This window comes from Scardinius erythrophthalmus, assembly GCF_964197995.2.
Source record: "Scardinius erythrophthalmus genome assembly, chromosome: 18".
In the NCBI taxonomy this organism is placed as follows: Eukaryota; Metazoa; Chordata; class Actinopteri; order Cypriniformes; family Leuciscidae; genus Scardinius; species Scardinius erythrophthalmus.
In genome coordinates, this window is record NC_138238.1 from 15841977 (window position 1) to 15854670 (window position 12694).

At 35.5% G+C, this 12694-nt stretch overlaps 1 protein-coding gene across 8 annotated transcripts in view; it reads right to left on the reverse strand.

The window, feature by feature from the left end:
- ablim2 (actin binding LIM protein family, member 2) overlaps positions 1-12694 on the reverse strand; it is a 70998-nt gene that overhangs the window by 30254 nt on the left and 28050 nt on the right. For 6 of the 8 annotated variants that reach the window (XR_014032090.1, XR_014032093.1, XR_014032094.1 and 3 more), the window contains exons 3-9: positions 10996-11179; positions 8467-8579; positions 8190-8316; positions 7849-7942; positions 4780-4867; positions 3135-3193; positions 1307-1357 (exon numbers count right to left, since the gene is read on the reverse strand). Coding sequence is in view for 1 of the 8 variants with exons in the window: in XM_081392758.1 (XP_081248884.1) it covers positions 1307-1357; positions 3135-3193; positions 4780-4867; positions 7849-7942; positions 8190-8316; positions 8467-8579; positions 10996-11179 (716 nt within the window). In the remaining 7 variants the exon portion in view is untranslated. The remainder of the gene's footprint in view (positions 1-1306; positions 1358-3134; positions 3194-4779; positions 4868-7848; positions 7943-8189; positions 8317-8466; positions 8580-10995; positions 11180-12694) is intronic. The other 2 variants (XR_014032091.1, XR_014032092.1) reach the window with 1 other exon arrangement.

Sequence of the window (12694 nt, forward strand, 5' to 3'; positions counted from 1 at the left end):
ATAAGAAATACAAACACAACGGCACTAAACCAGAAGGGGACTAGCATATTTTACTGACTCAATTGAAATCATACAAAGTAACAGTCATGTTAAGTCTTAAGGTCATAAATGATTATAGAGCAATTTCCATGTTACTGTTACTATTGTGTAGATGTAACAACAATTTATCAGTCTTCACACAGTTTATGAAGGATTCAACAGAAAGGTACAGTAGATAAGGTTTTGTCGTTAAGAACAATGCTTTTTTTTTTTTTTGCTTTGTCAAAAACTTCTTGTAATAAAGGAACGGATACACAGTAAACCGCAATAAATAGTTTTTAATATGTAGTTTTTACTTATTTTCAAGTGAAAGTATATAGTGCTAATTTAAAATAAAGTTGGAGAAGAAAACCTTATTTTTCTTATTCAAATGCAGTATAAATTTATAATGTTGGCACATTGGACAAATGGTAGTTACATAGTTAAGGGAAAATGATCTGTAATTTCAATATCAACAAACATCAGGCAGTCTAAACTCTAGAGACTCTTCTTACAGTAATATTAAAGATTTTCCATTTTATTAGTAATGCATTCAGGGTCATTTCACAGCATATTATCTATACCTACACAACGGTGATTCTCAATCAGTTCCCTAGCTCGTGAATCAGTATATCGTATACATGATTTCGAGCACTAGTAAGGGCAGTAAGGACCCTGGCTCACTACACATTGGCACACTGATGACTCAATTGATGACTCCGGCGACATGACAACGTCCTCATTGTTCAACATCACTACTGGTATAAACCACAGCAGAACTGATATCTTTCTGACATTGTTTTTTTATTTTTTATTAATTTAAACTACATTATGATAAATACTTTGTTACAAATATGTCCAACATTTCAGCCGTGAATAAATTATAAATATTATCTAGAATAGATTATGTTCATTACCTGTTTAGCGATGTAAGTTTATGCTGACATATGATTAAATAATGGTTTGTGTTTTAAAAAAAAACATCTATTGTGTGTCAGATGTGTAGTGAGTTTGCTCACAAGATTTATGTTTCGAGCTTCAGAACTTCTGTTAAGGGAACATAGTGAGCATTCATGCTTCATGGTGCATTGTGGGATTTGTGGGACTGAACATCTTTGTCCAGATGTTAAGACCTGTTCTTTGGTTCCTGATTTCTATTGGGTGGGTGTGGCAGTAGCCTACAGTGGCCTGGCAGGCCCATTTTGGACCTCATTTAGCATTCTATTAAAGCTGAAAGCAGGTCGGGAGGTAAGCCCATGCAGAGGGAAGTGGGCCGCATGTCACAAACCTGCACAGGTGCATTGGAATGGAGATCACTGAGCTGAATCCGCACCTGTTTCTGCAGGGAAAGGGTTGTTACAGTGAAGCGCTTCCACATACTGCATATCACCTTTGTTTAAGATATGCAACTCGATAGATTCCCTGGTGAATTATTTTGCATGGTATATTTTAGAGCATGTCGGCTGCCTAAACCAGAGCTCATTTTTATTTTGTAACATCGCACACCTTTTTAAGTGCTGTCACTGATTCTAGCTGCTATGAAAAAACAATCATCGTAGGCTTTGGTCTTTAATGACATAAGTGGGGGGCACGCACTTATGAAGGTAAAAGAGTAGCAAAGGCTCACTCAAGAATGTGAATTTGAGAACTTGTACAATAAATATTCGTGCTTGTACGTGACCATTTACACTCACAGCTCCAATGTGAAAACCTGCAAAATAAAAATCTGAAGTTGAATGTTGAAATTTGCACTCGCAGACAATAGTCACAAACCTGTATTCTGAATTTGAAGCTGCAGACAAGTAGTCACAAACTAAGGCAGTGTCCAACGTTCCACACATTTCTTTTTTTCGGTATAACTCTAGCATAGAATAGTGCGCAAGTATGCGAATTGAGAAGCACATTAAGAATGAATTGGATCTGCTAATAATAGAGGTGTTTATTTGCACATTCCGTCTACGTTGATGCTATTTTAATGGTTCCTAATTTTGTTTTAAAGGTCTCCTTCAATAGATTTGCATATCCAAGGTCAAAAACACTTTAATTTCCTCATACTATACATTGCAGCATCACCTCTTTTCTCACAGCGCTTGAGACCATTTGATCAAGGATCCGGTTTTTCTAAACCTCTCCTTTGCGAGAGCCTACTCTGTTGTGATTGGTCAGATGGCTCAGTCTGTTGTGATTGGTCAGCGCATCGGAAACTAAAATCTCATTACCATATCTGAATTTCAGCTCTGAAAGCTTCCTCAGTATACACAGTGAAATGAACAGTAACAATCGTCTTATATCGAGCATCAGTTTGACTATCAATTCGAGCGCGAGTCTTCATCCTATTCCTTCATCCTTCATCCTCAGAATTTGCTTTCACAGTGCAGAAAACATGTCGACAACGACAACACAAACCAAACTCTTCCATGGCCTCAGCGATAACTACAGTGTTTGAGGGCAGCTCAAAGTAGACGTTGTTGGCGGGCAGCAAAACAAACTTACATAGGTTCATGCAGGAAGTAAAACTGTAATTACTGACGACTCATTTCAGACAGCTCGGATTTAGTTCTTTCTTTTGGGAGACAAACCCCATTTACCATGCACTTTGATCTTTGCAGATTTTTTACATTCATATTCAACTGTTTAACACACTACATGAAAGATAATATCTAAAAAATAAAAACATAAAAGGGGCACTTTAAGGAATTTAGCAAATTCATTAACAGCACAACCATGCAAAATTACTACTGAGCACAATTTGCAACTTTCTTCTGAGAGCGGCTGTGGAGGATGAAATCCTTCATACTTTACTGGAACTATAGAGTATCACTCCACCACCATGATCCAGGCACCTGAATCGACTCTTTAAAAAGCCAAAGGTGCGCTTGACAACAACATGCATCAGGGTGTTTGCCGATTACAACACTTTTCTCCATTTGTTGATGAATAACAACTGCCATGATAATTTTTTTTACAGTTTTCTTTTAAAATACAGTCAACCTATTTCCAGTGGGTGAAAACAGCAAGTTTGTTGAAAAAGGATAATTATATAATAAGCCTAATTTACATAGAGAGAATGACTGTTTCAGAGCATTTAACTCTTAGTCAAATTGGATTGCAGTTACCTTACTCTTCTCCTCTATACGTGCTGCCTGTCTGCAAGGAGGATGCCAGATGGAAGAACCTGTGAAAGAGAAAGCTAAAAATAACTAAAAAGTCCATGTAAAAATGCAGTGGCCCTTCAGTATCTGACACTTAAGTCACACTTGTAATGGCTGTATGTCATTGCATTAGAAGTGGCATCAGCAAAAAATAATAATAATAATTCAGTACTCACTTCCCTGAGCCATTTTTGCAAAAACTTTTAACAAGCTGGTGTCTTTTTTAGTGGATTGATCTTTTTTTATATAGCACAAATACAGTTCAAAGGTTAGTATGATTTTTTTTTAAAGAAATTAATACTTTTATTCAGGATGCATTATATCAATCAAAAGTGACAGAAAGTGACTTTACTATTACAAATAAATGTTGTTCTTTTGAACTTTCTATTCATCAAATAATCCTAAAAAAAATCACTGTTTCCACAAAAATATTAAGCAGCACAACTGTTTTTAACATTGATAATTATCAAAGTGTTTCTTGTGAATCAAATATTAGAATGATATAACAATGATATGATAATAGAATTATTTTTGAAGGATCATGAGACACTGAAGACTGGCGTAATGATGCTGAATATTCAGCTTTGCCCTCACATGAAAAAAAAATACATTTTAAAATATATTAAAATCTAAAAGTTATTTTGAATTGTAATAATATTTCACAATATTACTGTTTTACTGTATTTTGATCAAATAAATGCAGCCTTGGTGAGCATAAGAGACTTCTTTTAAAATTATTTAAAAAATAGTACGGACCCCAAAACCTTTGAACAGTAGTGTAGATTTTTAAGTGTGGTTTAAATATTTTTGGGCCCACAGTTCTTAATTCAATTTATTATCTCACATAACTTGTCTACCTGAGGTGTTGGCATGCTCATATACAGTACACCCCTATACAAACTGGCATTCATAAACTAGCACAATCACTCTCCCCTAGAATGAGTCAGCAGTCTTTCGTTTTATTTCAGCCAGATTGAAAAAGACTTCTAACTGATTCTGCTATAACAGCAGAGTCTTGTCCACATCTGACTATAAATCTCCTTTGACAAACTACAGTGCAGTGAGATTCCAGTGAGAGACTGAATTACTGCAACGTTTGAGGTGAGATTTTTTATTTGAAAAAATAAAACCACATATATCTTATAATGTCAAATGTTTATTTTCTTTTTTATAATTTAAATTGGATGTGACTGGTGTGAGCTTTTAGCTTTATATGACTGTCTATTGCTTTATTATTAAAATACAAAACAAACTATTTATCCATGTTTTTGTCAGTACAGATACTGTTTTTCTTAAGCATAAAACTCCAAGTACACTGATACATACATAAAAATTATTCAAAAATCCTCATCAATATACCCCAGCTGTGTCTGTCTGTCTGCTTTCATGGTCTAAAATTAGAGAACTTTGTAGAGAAAAATGTTAAATCACCACAATTATCAATTACACCTCAATTATCTTCATTTTTTTAATGAATAACATTACATAACATTACAAACTGATTTGGGAGGCACAGAGATGAAGTCACTCATGAGACTTAGGCTCCATCCATAAGATTAATTATTTGTGATCCAAATTGACTAGTGTCCAGACATCTATATATAGTTACCTTGCAGGTACATCTCCTCACCCTCCCCAAACATCTGCTCACAGCGTGCACATCTGGCACATGTGGGATGGTAGTGCTTTTCTCCAGCCTGCAAAAGATAAACAGAGAGCAGAGCACACATCAGTCATTCAACTCCACTGCAGGAAATTATTAATTCACCCTTAAACACAAAACTCGGGTCTTCAGTGACCCGGGCCGTCATTCACTACCCTCCTCCTCATCATTAATTTTTTTAAAGTAAGACATCAACCTTCTTAGTATTCCTCAATCAATTGATTATGAACAATTTAACAAGAAATAAATAATAAAATTATGAAAGAATGCCTGTTTTACCAATTTTTTTTTTTGTAAAAATTGTATAGGGTCGCTAACGACCCGAGGTGTGTAAAAGTGTAAGTATGTTTTTTCTGCACAACAATAATTTAATCTTTGATGACTGAATAAGTACAATTAATCTTTATTCCACAAGGTGGCAATGTCTGATTCACAATGATGAAGTGATGTTTCACTTGTAGTTACCTCAGGTAGAAAACAAAAGAAAAGGAAGAATCATTAACAAAACTTGAAATGGCTCAGTGATTTACTGCAGAGCAAGTACTGAATGCAATCAAATATTAGTGTCACTGTCACTTGATGATGGATCTGGTGAAGAAGCTGTCAGCGATCAAAATACTGATTTTGAAGATGTTGAAAATGATAGTTTTGAGAATATGTTTGAGATCGCAAATATGAACCAGATGTTGAATGTACTGTGAAATGAGCTCTGACGAGGACAGTGATGATGGTATATAAAGTATCTGCTCAAACTGAACCCTTCCCAGCTTCAAAAGGTAAATAGTAGGTAAATAGTTCTAGACTGTTCTAGAGTACAGATTTGTCAAATCTATTTCATCTTTTATATTTTCCTAATCTATTCTCATCTATCGGAAATTTTCAGCATGCTGTGTTGCGCTGCTTTTAGTGTTCAACACAGATGTTGATTTAATTTCACGAGTATCATAACCTGCACTGGAAAATCTACTCAGCCCCCTCCACCTCAAATGCCATCCTCTTTAAACACAGCTTCAGTCCTGCCACTGGAAATGTCATGACATTTCAGGTTCAGATACAATTCTCAATCAGTGCTAAAGACTAAATTGGGCCTAAAAAACACACACTGTTTTTTCGCTTTCTGTTTCCATCGGAGCAGTTATTCAAATGGAACAAACTGTTTAAAAATCCCCTCAAATACACAATAAAAACCTTTACCTTTGATTCCCTCAATACCCTGATGGTGTCTAAGCTTGTAAACTGGCAATACTCCTGAAAGGTGGGCCAATTAATCTTGATAACATATGGATACCTGTATCAGCTAGTCTTCAGTTCATGTAAAAAAATTTGCCGAAGGCAAAAGAGTATGCCAAGATACCATTTTGCATGATCTCATTTATTTCACATCACCTTAAAGCACTTGGCACAGCAGTTGTGTAGTTAAAAATACCATCCTAAACTATGATGTCACACAATCTAATTCTGGGTTACGGTAGCAGTGCCAATGGGACAGTCTCACTATAGCAACAGTGTGCAACTTCTGACAAATATCTAACAAACACATAAACACACACAGATTTATAGAGCTCTAAGGAACACAAATCTGTAGATCTTTATGTATGTGATAAATATGATAATGCACACATAACTTGTTTTATTTACAAGCAATATTTAGCCATATGAGACCAACCAATGGGAAACTAAGCAGATACAAAGAACAACTACAGTACATCAATAGGGGGGCTTGTTAGGGTGTAACAAAATAGCTGTTTAAAGAAAAACGAGGAAGAGTTTGCATGTAAGAACAAAAGAGAGTGAACAAAACAGAAAAAGTGAAAGGGAGAAGCAATATGAGGAGATAGATTGTTCAATACTATAATTAGGCTTTAGAGGGGTTGTGAAATGACTGTCTTAGATTCTCTTAGTAAGCACCCACTCAGCTTGACCACTGGGATTATAGAGTACCAGCTCTCAGATGAGAATAAAAGCCTTTCACACACACTCAAAGAAAATATATGATAAATGCAAACAAATCTTAGGGGCAACAATGCTAAAATCAACATGAAACAGCATTTGCAACCCATTTTACTTGGTAAACTTGGTTTTGAGAGAAACATAATACTTGATTAGAAAAGTGTATCGCAGGACTTGATTATATTTACTGGGATTTGATCTGAACATGAAAAGTGGCCAGAATCAAACCATCATTTTTAGGCTTTAAGTCCATGTTGATTAGCTTTGAGATCATCTATATTAGTGAACTCCTAAAAGTTGACAAAATTCATTTAAGAAATGTAGCATATTTGAAATTTCCAGATGAGACATTTGAAGTCTGTCTCTTCTGGAAAAATAGACCAAAAATATTGATGACTCATCCTGTACTATGCAGATATTTGTCCAATCAAATGTTCTCTAGAATGAGTGTCCCTCCCCTTGATACATGGCTGTGATATAACTAAAGCCTATTGGCTTATTAAAAAATTGGATGAGCTCTTTAATTTATCCCACCCAAAACCGAGTTGTTATTGTTAACAAAACTATTAAAAGTGATTTTCCTTCATTGAAATAAAATAATATATATATATATTGGATGAAAAACGTAATCTTAAAAAACGTAAGCGACAATTAAATTGGCAACTATCTGAAATAAATCTGAAATATAGTACTAAAATATAGAACTAAAGTAAAAATGAAGCTAAATAGAAATAGTTTTAAACTAAAAAAAAAGACAAAAGCACATAACATTACTCAAACTTAAAAAAAATTAAATGAAAACATCTAAAAAAATGTTTAAATAAAAGCCAATTTAAAATATTAATATGTACTACAAAAATACATAACACTTTTCATTTTAATAAGAACGTTTCAATTTTGCACAATTTTCTGGTCTTTAAAGAAGAAAATGGGGTCCATTTTGATTTCACGTTGAGTTTAAACAATGCTAACAATATAATTATGCCATTCATTCATCTACTTCCATCCATTAAGGAATCCATTCATTAAATGATCACTGCCAAATAGTAAAGATTTCCTTCAAACCTCAAGTACTTTTCCAGTGATGTATTTCTTGCAGGTTTCACACTGGATGCCGAACATGGCGTGGTAGTCTGCCTCACAATACGGGATCCCATCCCTACAGAACATCAACACACATTACAGTAGATGTAATTCACTTGAACTCGAAGATGGTGACAAGTCTCTGTTTGCTCTCTGGCCTTGAGAAATCCCACACTGTTCTTTCATATTAAAGCACATCAATAACGTTGAGTCATTCCAGTGGGTTCAGCAGGCTTTCATATCACATTACTACGATTGATAAAAGACACACAAGCACCCATCTACACATTCTCACACACACGAACAGGAATAGTGGGACTAACTTGCTGATATATTCGGCATTAAGCACTTTATTGCACACTTTGCACTTGAAGCAGCCAAGGTGCCAGTGCTTGTCCAACGCCACCAGAGACTGCTCATTTTTAAACTCCTTTCCACAGCCACAGCAATCTGCAGAGAGAGCGAGACAAAAGTGTAGTGTAGTACTAATGAAACGCCAGAGAGGGCTGTCATTGCAGACATTTAGGAAATGAATGGGTAAGAGAGTGCATGTTACATATAATGGAAACAGATAGCAATGCAAAAACACAGAGAACTTACTGTACACAGCCTGTGGGGGTGCCGTGCTGTTGACTGGCACAGGCTGAGTGCATTTCTCACAAATGCACTCCTTCCCATTAAACGTCACGCGGTCCCCAGCTGGAAACGGCTGCCTGCCAGAAACACACACACACAGTCACCTCGTCATTTACCAAGGTTATAAAGTCACTTTCATATGAGGATGAATTTTAAACTAGTTTTTAGTAAACCATTTTAAAGTAGGCTCAGATGTAGGGGGACTACAATATAAATGTGAAAAACGCACAACAGGGTGACAAAACGAAACATTTCAGCATATTAGCAGTTTGCAAAAATTGCGAGAAATTGTCATGAGACAAACACTGCTTTGTTAATCTTTTAAAATGAATCAAATAACTAAGCATAAGCAAAGGCAGGTGCATTCTTAAAGGGATAGACAGTTTTCCCAAAAAAAATCATTTCATAAAAAAAGAAAATTTCTATCTAATCAAGAAGTTTTGTTTTCCGTTCAACGAAAAGCAATGGGGACAGATGATGTCGAGCTGCACAAGCTACAAAAAAGCAGCATAAAAGAAAGCAAAAAGACATGTGCACTACATTTCAAGTCATCTAAACCTGTACCAGTCACTGTTTAATAAAAAACTTCCACTTCTCAGTAGCAATAACAGGCCTACTGTAACTTATTTGTACATTTGCATATTCAAACTGACACATCACAGCCAGTTATTACACACATGACAAACATTATTGCTGTCAGACCCGCTGCAACATGTCTCTGCATGAAATAAAAGAGATTTCATAGCTGTGGGGAGGGTTTTTAGAGAAAGATTATAACAATTTCAGACCATTCTTCACTCAAAAATAATCATTCAGAAGACTTATAGAAGTATACAATGTCACATATAATGCCACATACTTTTGGACTACATTTATGGTGCTTTTTTGTCATTTTTGGAGATTGACAGCACAATCAGTTTGATTGTACACTTTTAAACAACTATATAATTTTAAATAAGTATAATAACTATAATATTGAATAAGTACAGTATAAACTATTCAAATACATTGTGCAGCTAAAACTTTACTGAATTAAGTAAGAATATTAAAACCAGAAAGATCCAATTAACAGATTTTTTAATGAATAGCTACTGTAGCATTAGCATATGTTTGTACTAAGAAAACTGGTAAAGATCCCTGCCCTAGCATGCACACATTAACAAGCTAAATAGTAATAGTCTAAGCATTATTATTTACAGTGTATGAAAATAAACATCTTAAATATTCAACCCAACATCTCATTTGTGTTTCACAAGCTTTATGTTTGTGCTACAATGAATAGGGCAGGAATAAGACCTCTTGGTTGAGTGAAGCAGGCCTTCATAAGAGAGGCTTGATGGCACAGGTTCAATCATATCTGGCTGATAGTTCAGTTTGAAAGCTGATGATATCACGGTATGCTGATCATCATCTCTCTAGCTCTCATCACCCAATGGAAGAGTGAATGTTTGAGTCCTATAAACACACCATTGCCTGATTTTGAATTGAAACCTGATGTGCTAGCCAATGTTATGCCAAACTCTTTGTGATGGATGTTGATTGCCTGTTTTTCTTGGTATAACAATGAATACTCTGTTCCTGTGGTTGTTGGCTCAATTTACTTTGTAAAAAAAAGCCACCATTCAAAAAAAGAGCTACTTTGCAGACCTCTGTTCACACCTTCTAGCATGCCATTAAAGTTATAATAATAGCAGTAACAATCATTTCTAACTGGCAAACATAGAAACACTAAGTGTTGGAATAGGCTGTATAGAGGCATCCAGCGTAACAACAAATGAGATATTTAGAAGGTGATTTAAGATTTAGTCGCACCCAAGATATCAATTGGGTACACAGTGTCCACAGAAACATGCATCGCTATGGAAATGTAGGAGGGACTCTTCCTGAGCAACATGTCACATGCACATACACAACATCCATTCAGAGACTGAGGGACACCCTACACCACTCTGGAAATAAGTGGCCTGGGAGCGGAGCATACACTTCATATTCTTACTGAAAAGCTGATGGGTGCCCTTTCCTTCCCGTCCCTCAGTAACAAGACTGCCCAACTATATAGTTATAATTTGATATATGATATAGTTAAGCAAGTATCGAGTGCTGTTTTTATTCCGATTAACACGAGTGCAAATGTGATACTGATTTTATACAACATTTCAATAAGCTAATATTGTGTTATATTTTAGACACAATATTGCCTCTTTTTGCTCAACTTTGCCAATGAAAAAGAATCTGCGTTTTCAACTAATCGGGTGAACCAATGGTTCAATGGCCCTTTCATAAAGAGAGGCATTTACTTCATTCCAGAATGATTCAGCTGTTTGCAATAAATTGAATGAATGAATGACTTACTGGCTGCAAGATTATATATACACACATACATACATATGATATTGAATACGCTTTGCGAATAACATTTTGAAGTCTGGTTACTGATGCCTTACCTTACCCATATTGTTAAATATACCAATAGTGAATGCATGCGAGTCTTACTTGCAGACGGCACAAACAAAGCAGCGTGGATGGTATGTCTTGCCCAGGGCGGACACAACTTCCCCTTCAATGAACTCTTCACAACTGAAGCAGCGGGTGCCATAGAGTCGCTGATAATCCAGAGTGCAGATATACTCGCCTTGTCGCACAAAAAAGCCTCCCTGAGCCAAGTCACATCCACAAACTGCAGAGAGAGAGAGAGACAATACAGTTAAAGCTACAGAGGGCTAAACTTTAATGATAACATAAATTGCCCAAAATGTTTCATTCACTCAAGTCAAATGAATATGTGAAAAACCTGAACCCTGTTGGTGCTTCTGTGTACTATCACTGATAGCCTCTAAGTTTTTTAAACTGGAATGTCCTCTAATAAACTAATATACAATATTAACAAGGAAAAGTCAAACCATTAAATAATTATCTAAAAAATATTTATGATTATTGAATAGACTAAATTTCATCGGCTCAGTTTTTTTTATATTTATCTTTTTAAATAGAGAATAGTATTCAATAGCATATAGTAATGAAAACAGTACTGAGAATCATTATATTTCACTGATATTATATCAGCTACTGAAATTGAAAGAACTGAAACACACTAGTTGTCAATAAAAATCCATAATGACAACCCAAATCACACATTTGGCTGTGTGTCCATGTGTTTATGTGAGTGAAGTAATTGTTGTGTGTGTCTAATCAGTATCAACACACCATGACATCATCAAGTCACATGGAGATAGGAGACTGGGCAGGTGCACGAGTGGACAGGACAAAACAAAATGAAACGCAACCTTCCCCTAATTTTCCCCTCTCCCTCACTGACTCTCTCCATCTCTCCCCGCACTCTCTTTCCTTTTCTCACAGTCCTTTTTCCACTAAAACAGGAACCACATCAGAAACACAATACACACAGACACGCTCCGATGACATCATTCTCAGGGCCGATCCATTTTCCACCTCCTCTGAGGTAAATGATAACTGTGGAATTTCCTTCTCTCCCATGGATTTTCTTTCTGTCAGTCCAGAGCTGAGATGTCTCATTGTGAATAATTAAAATAAATGTACCTCTTTCTTGAGTCTACTATCGTAATTTTAATGGTAAAGGACTGTAAAAATGCCACGGCAAAAACCTGCTAATTGGTTAATAGTAAGTTTCCTTAGTATATATGATGTAAACTAACACATTTACGGGGTGTTAAATGTAACACTTGATGTTTTTCTATTTATTTAAATAATTTTGTTTCATATTTTTCTATCAGTCATGTACATTAGGGTTATATGTTGCATCTTACAGTATGCTGTTAAATTAACATTTGTTGTATCATTATAATGCAGTAAATCAAAATCAAATCTGGACTATGCTATCCATACTCATTTTATAGCTCTATATTCTTTATGTTTGTCAGCAATTGCCTCATTTTTGTCTGAGTATTTTTAAGGAATAACAGGGGAAACACCATGCTGAAACATAAAAAAGTTAAATATGAAAAGAGCAACTTCTGAGCAGTAAAACTTCTACATTTCCAGTAATATATAGTATGCATCCTATTCTCTCTGAGCATCTAACAGTCATCGGCTTACCTCTGTAAGATCCCATTTTATATGACCTCACTTGGTTATTACATAAGAGCTTAACAGTGTTAGCACTCAGAAAACAGACCCTCCACTTGCTCTCTTTCTCACACACACACAAATACGT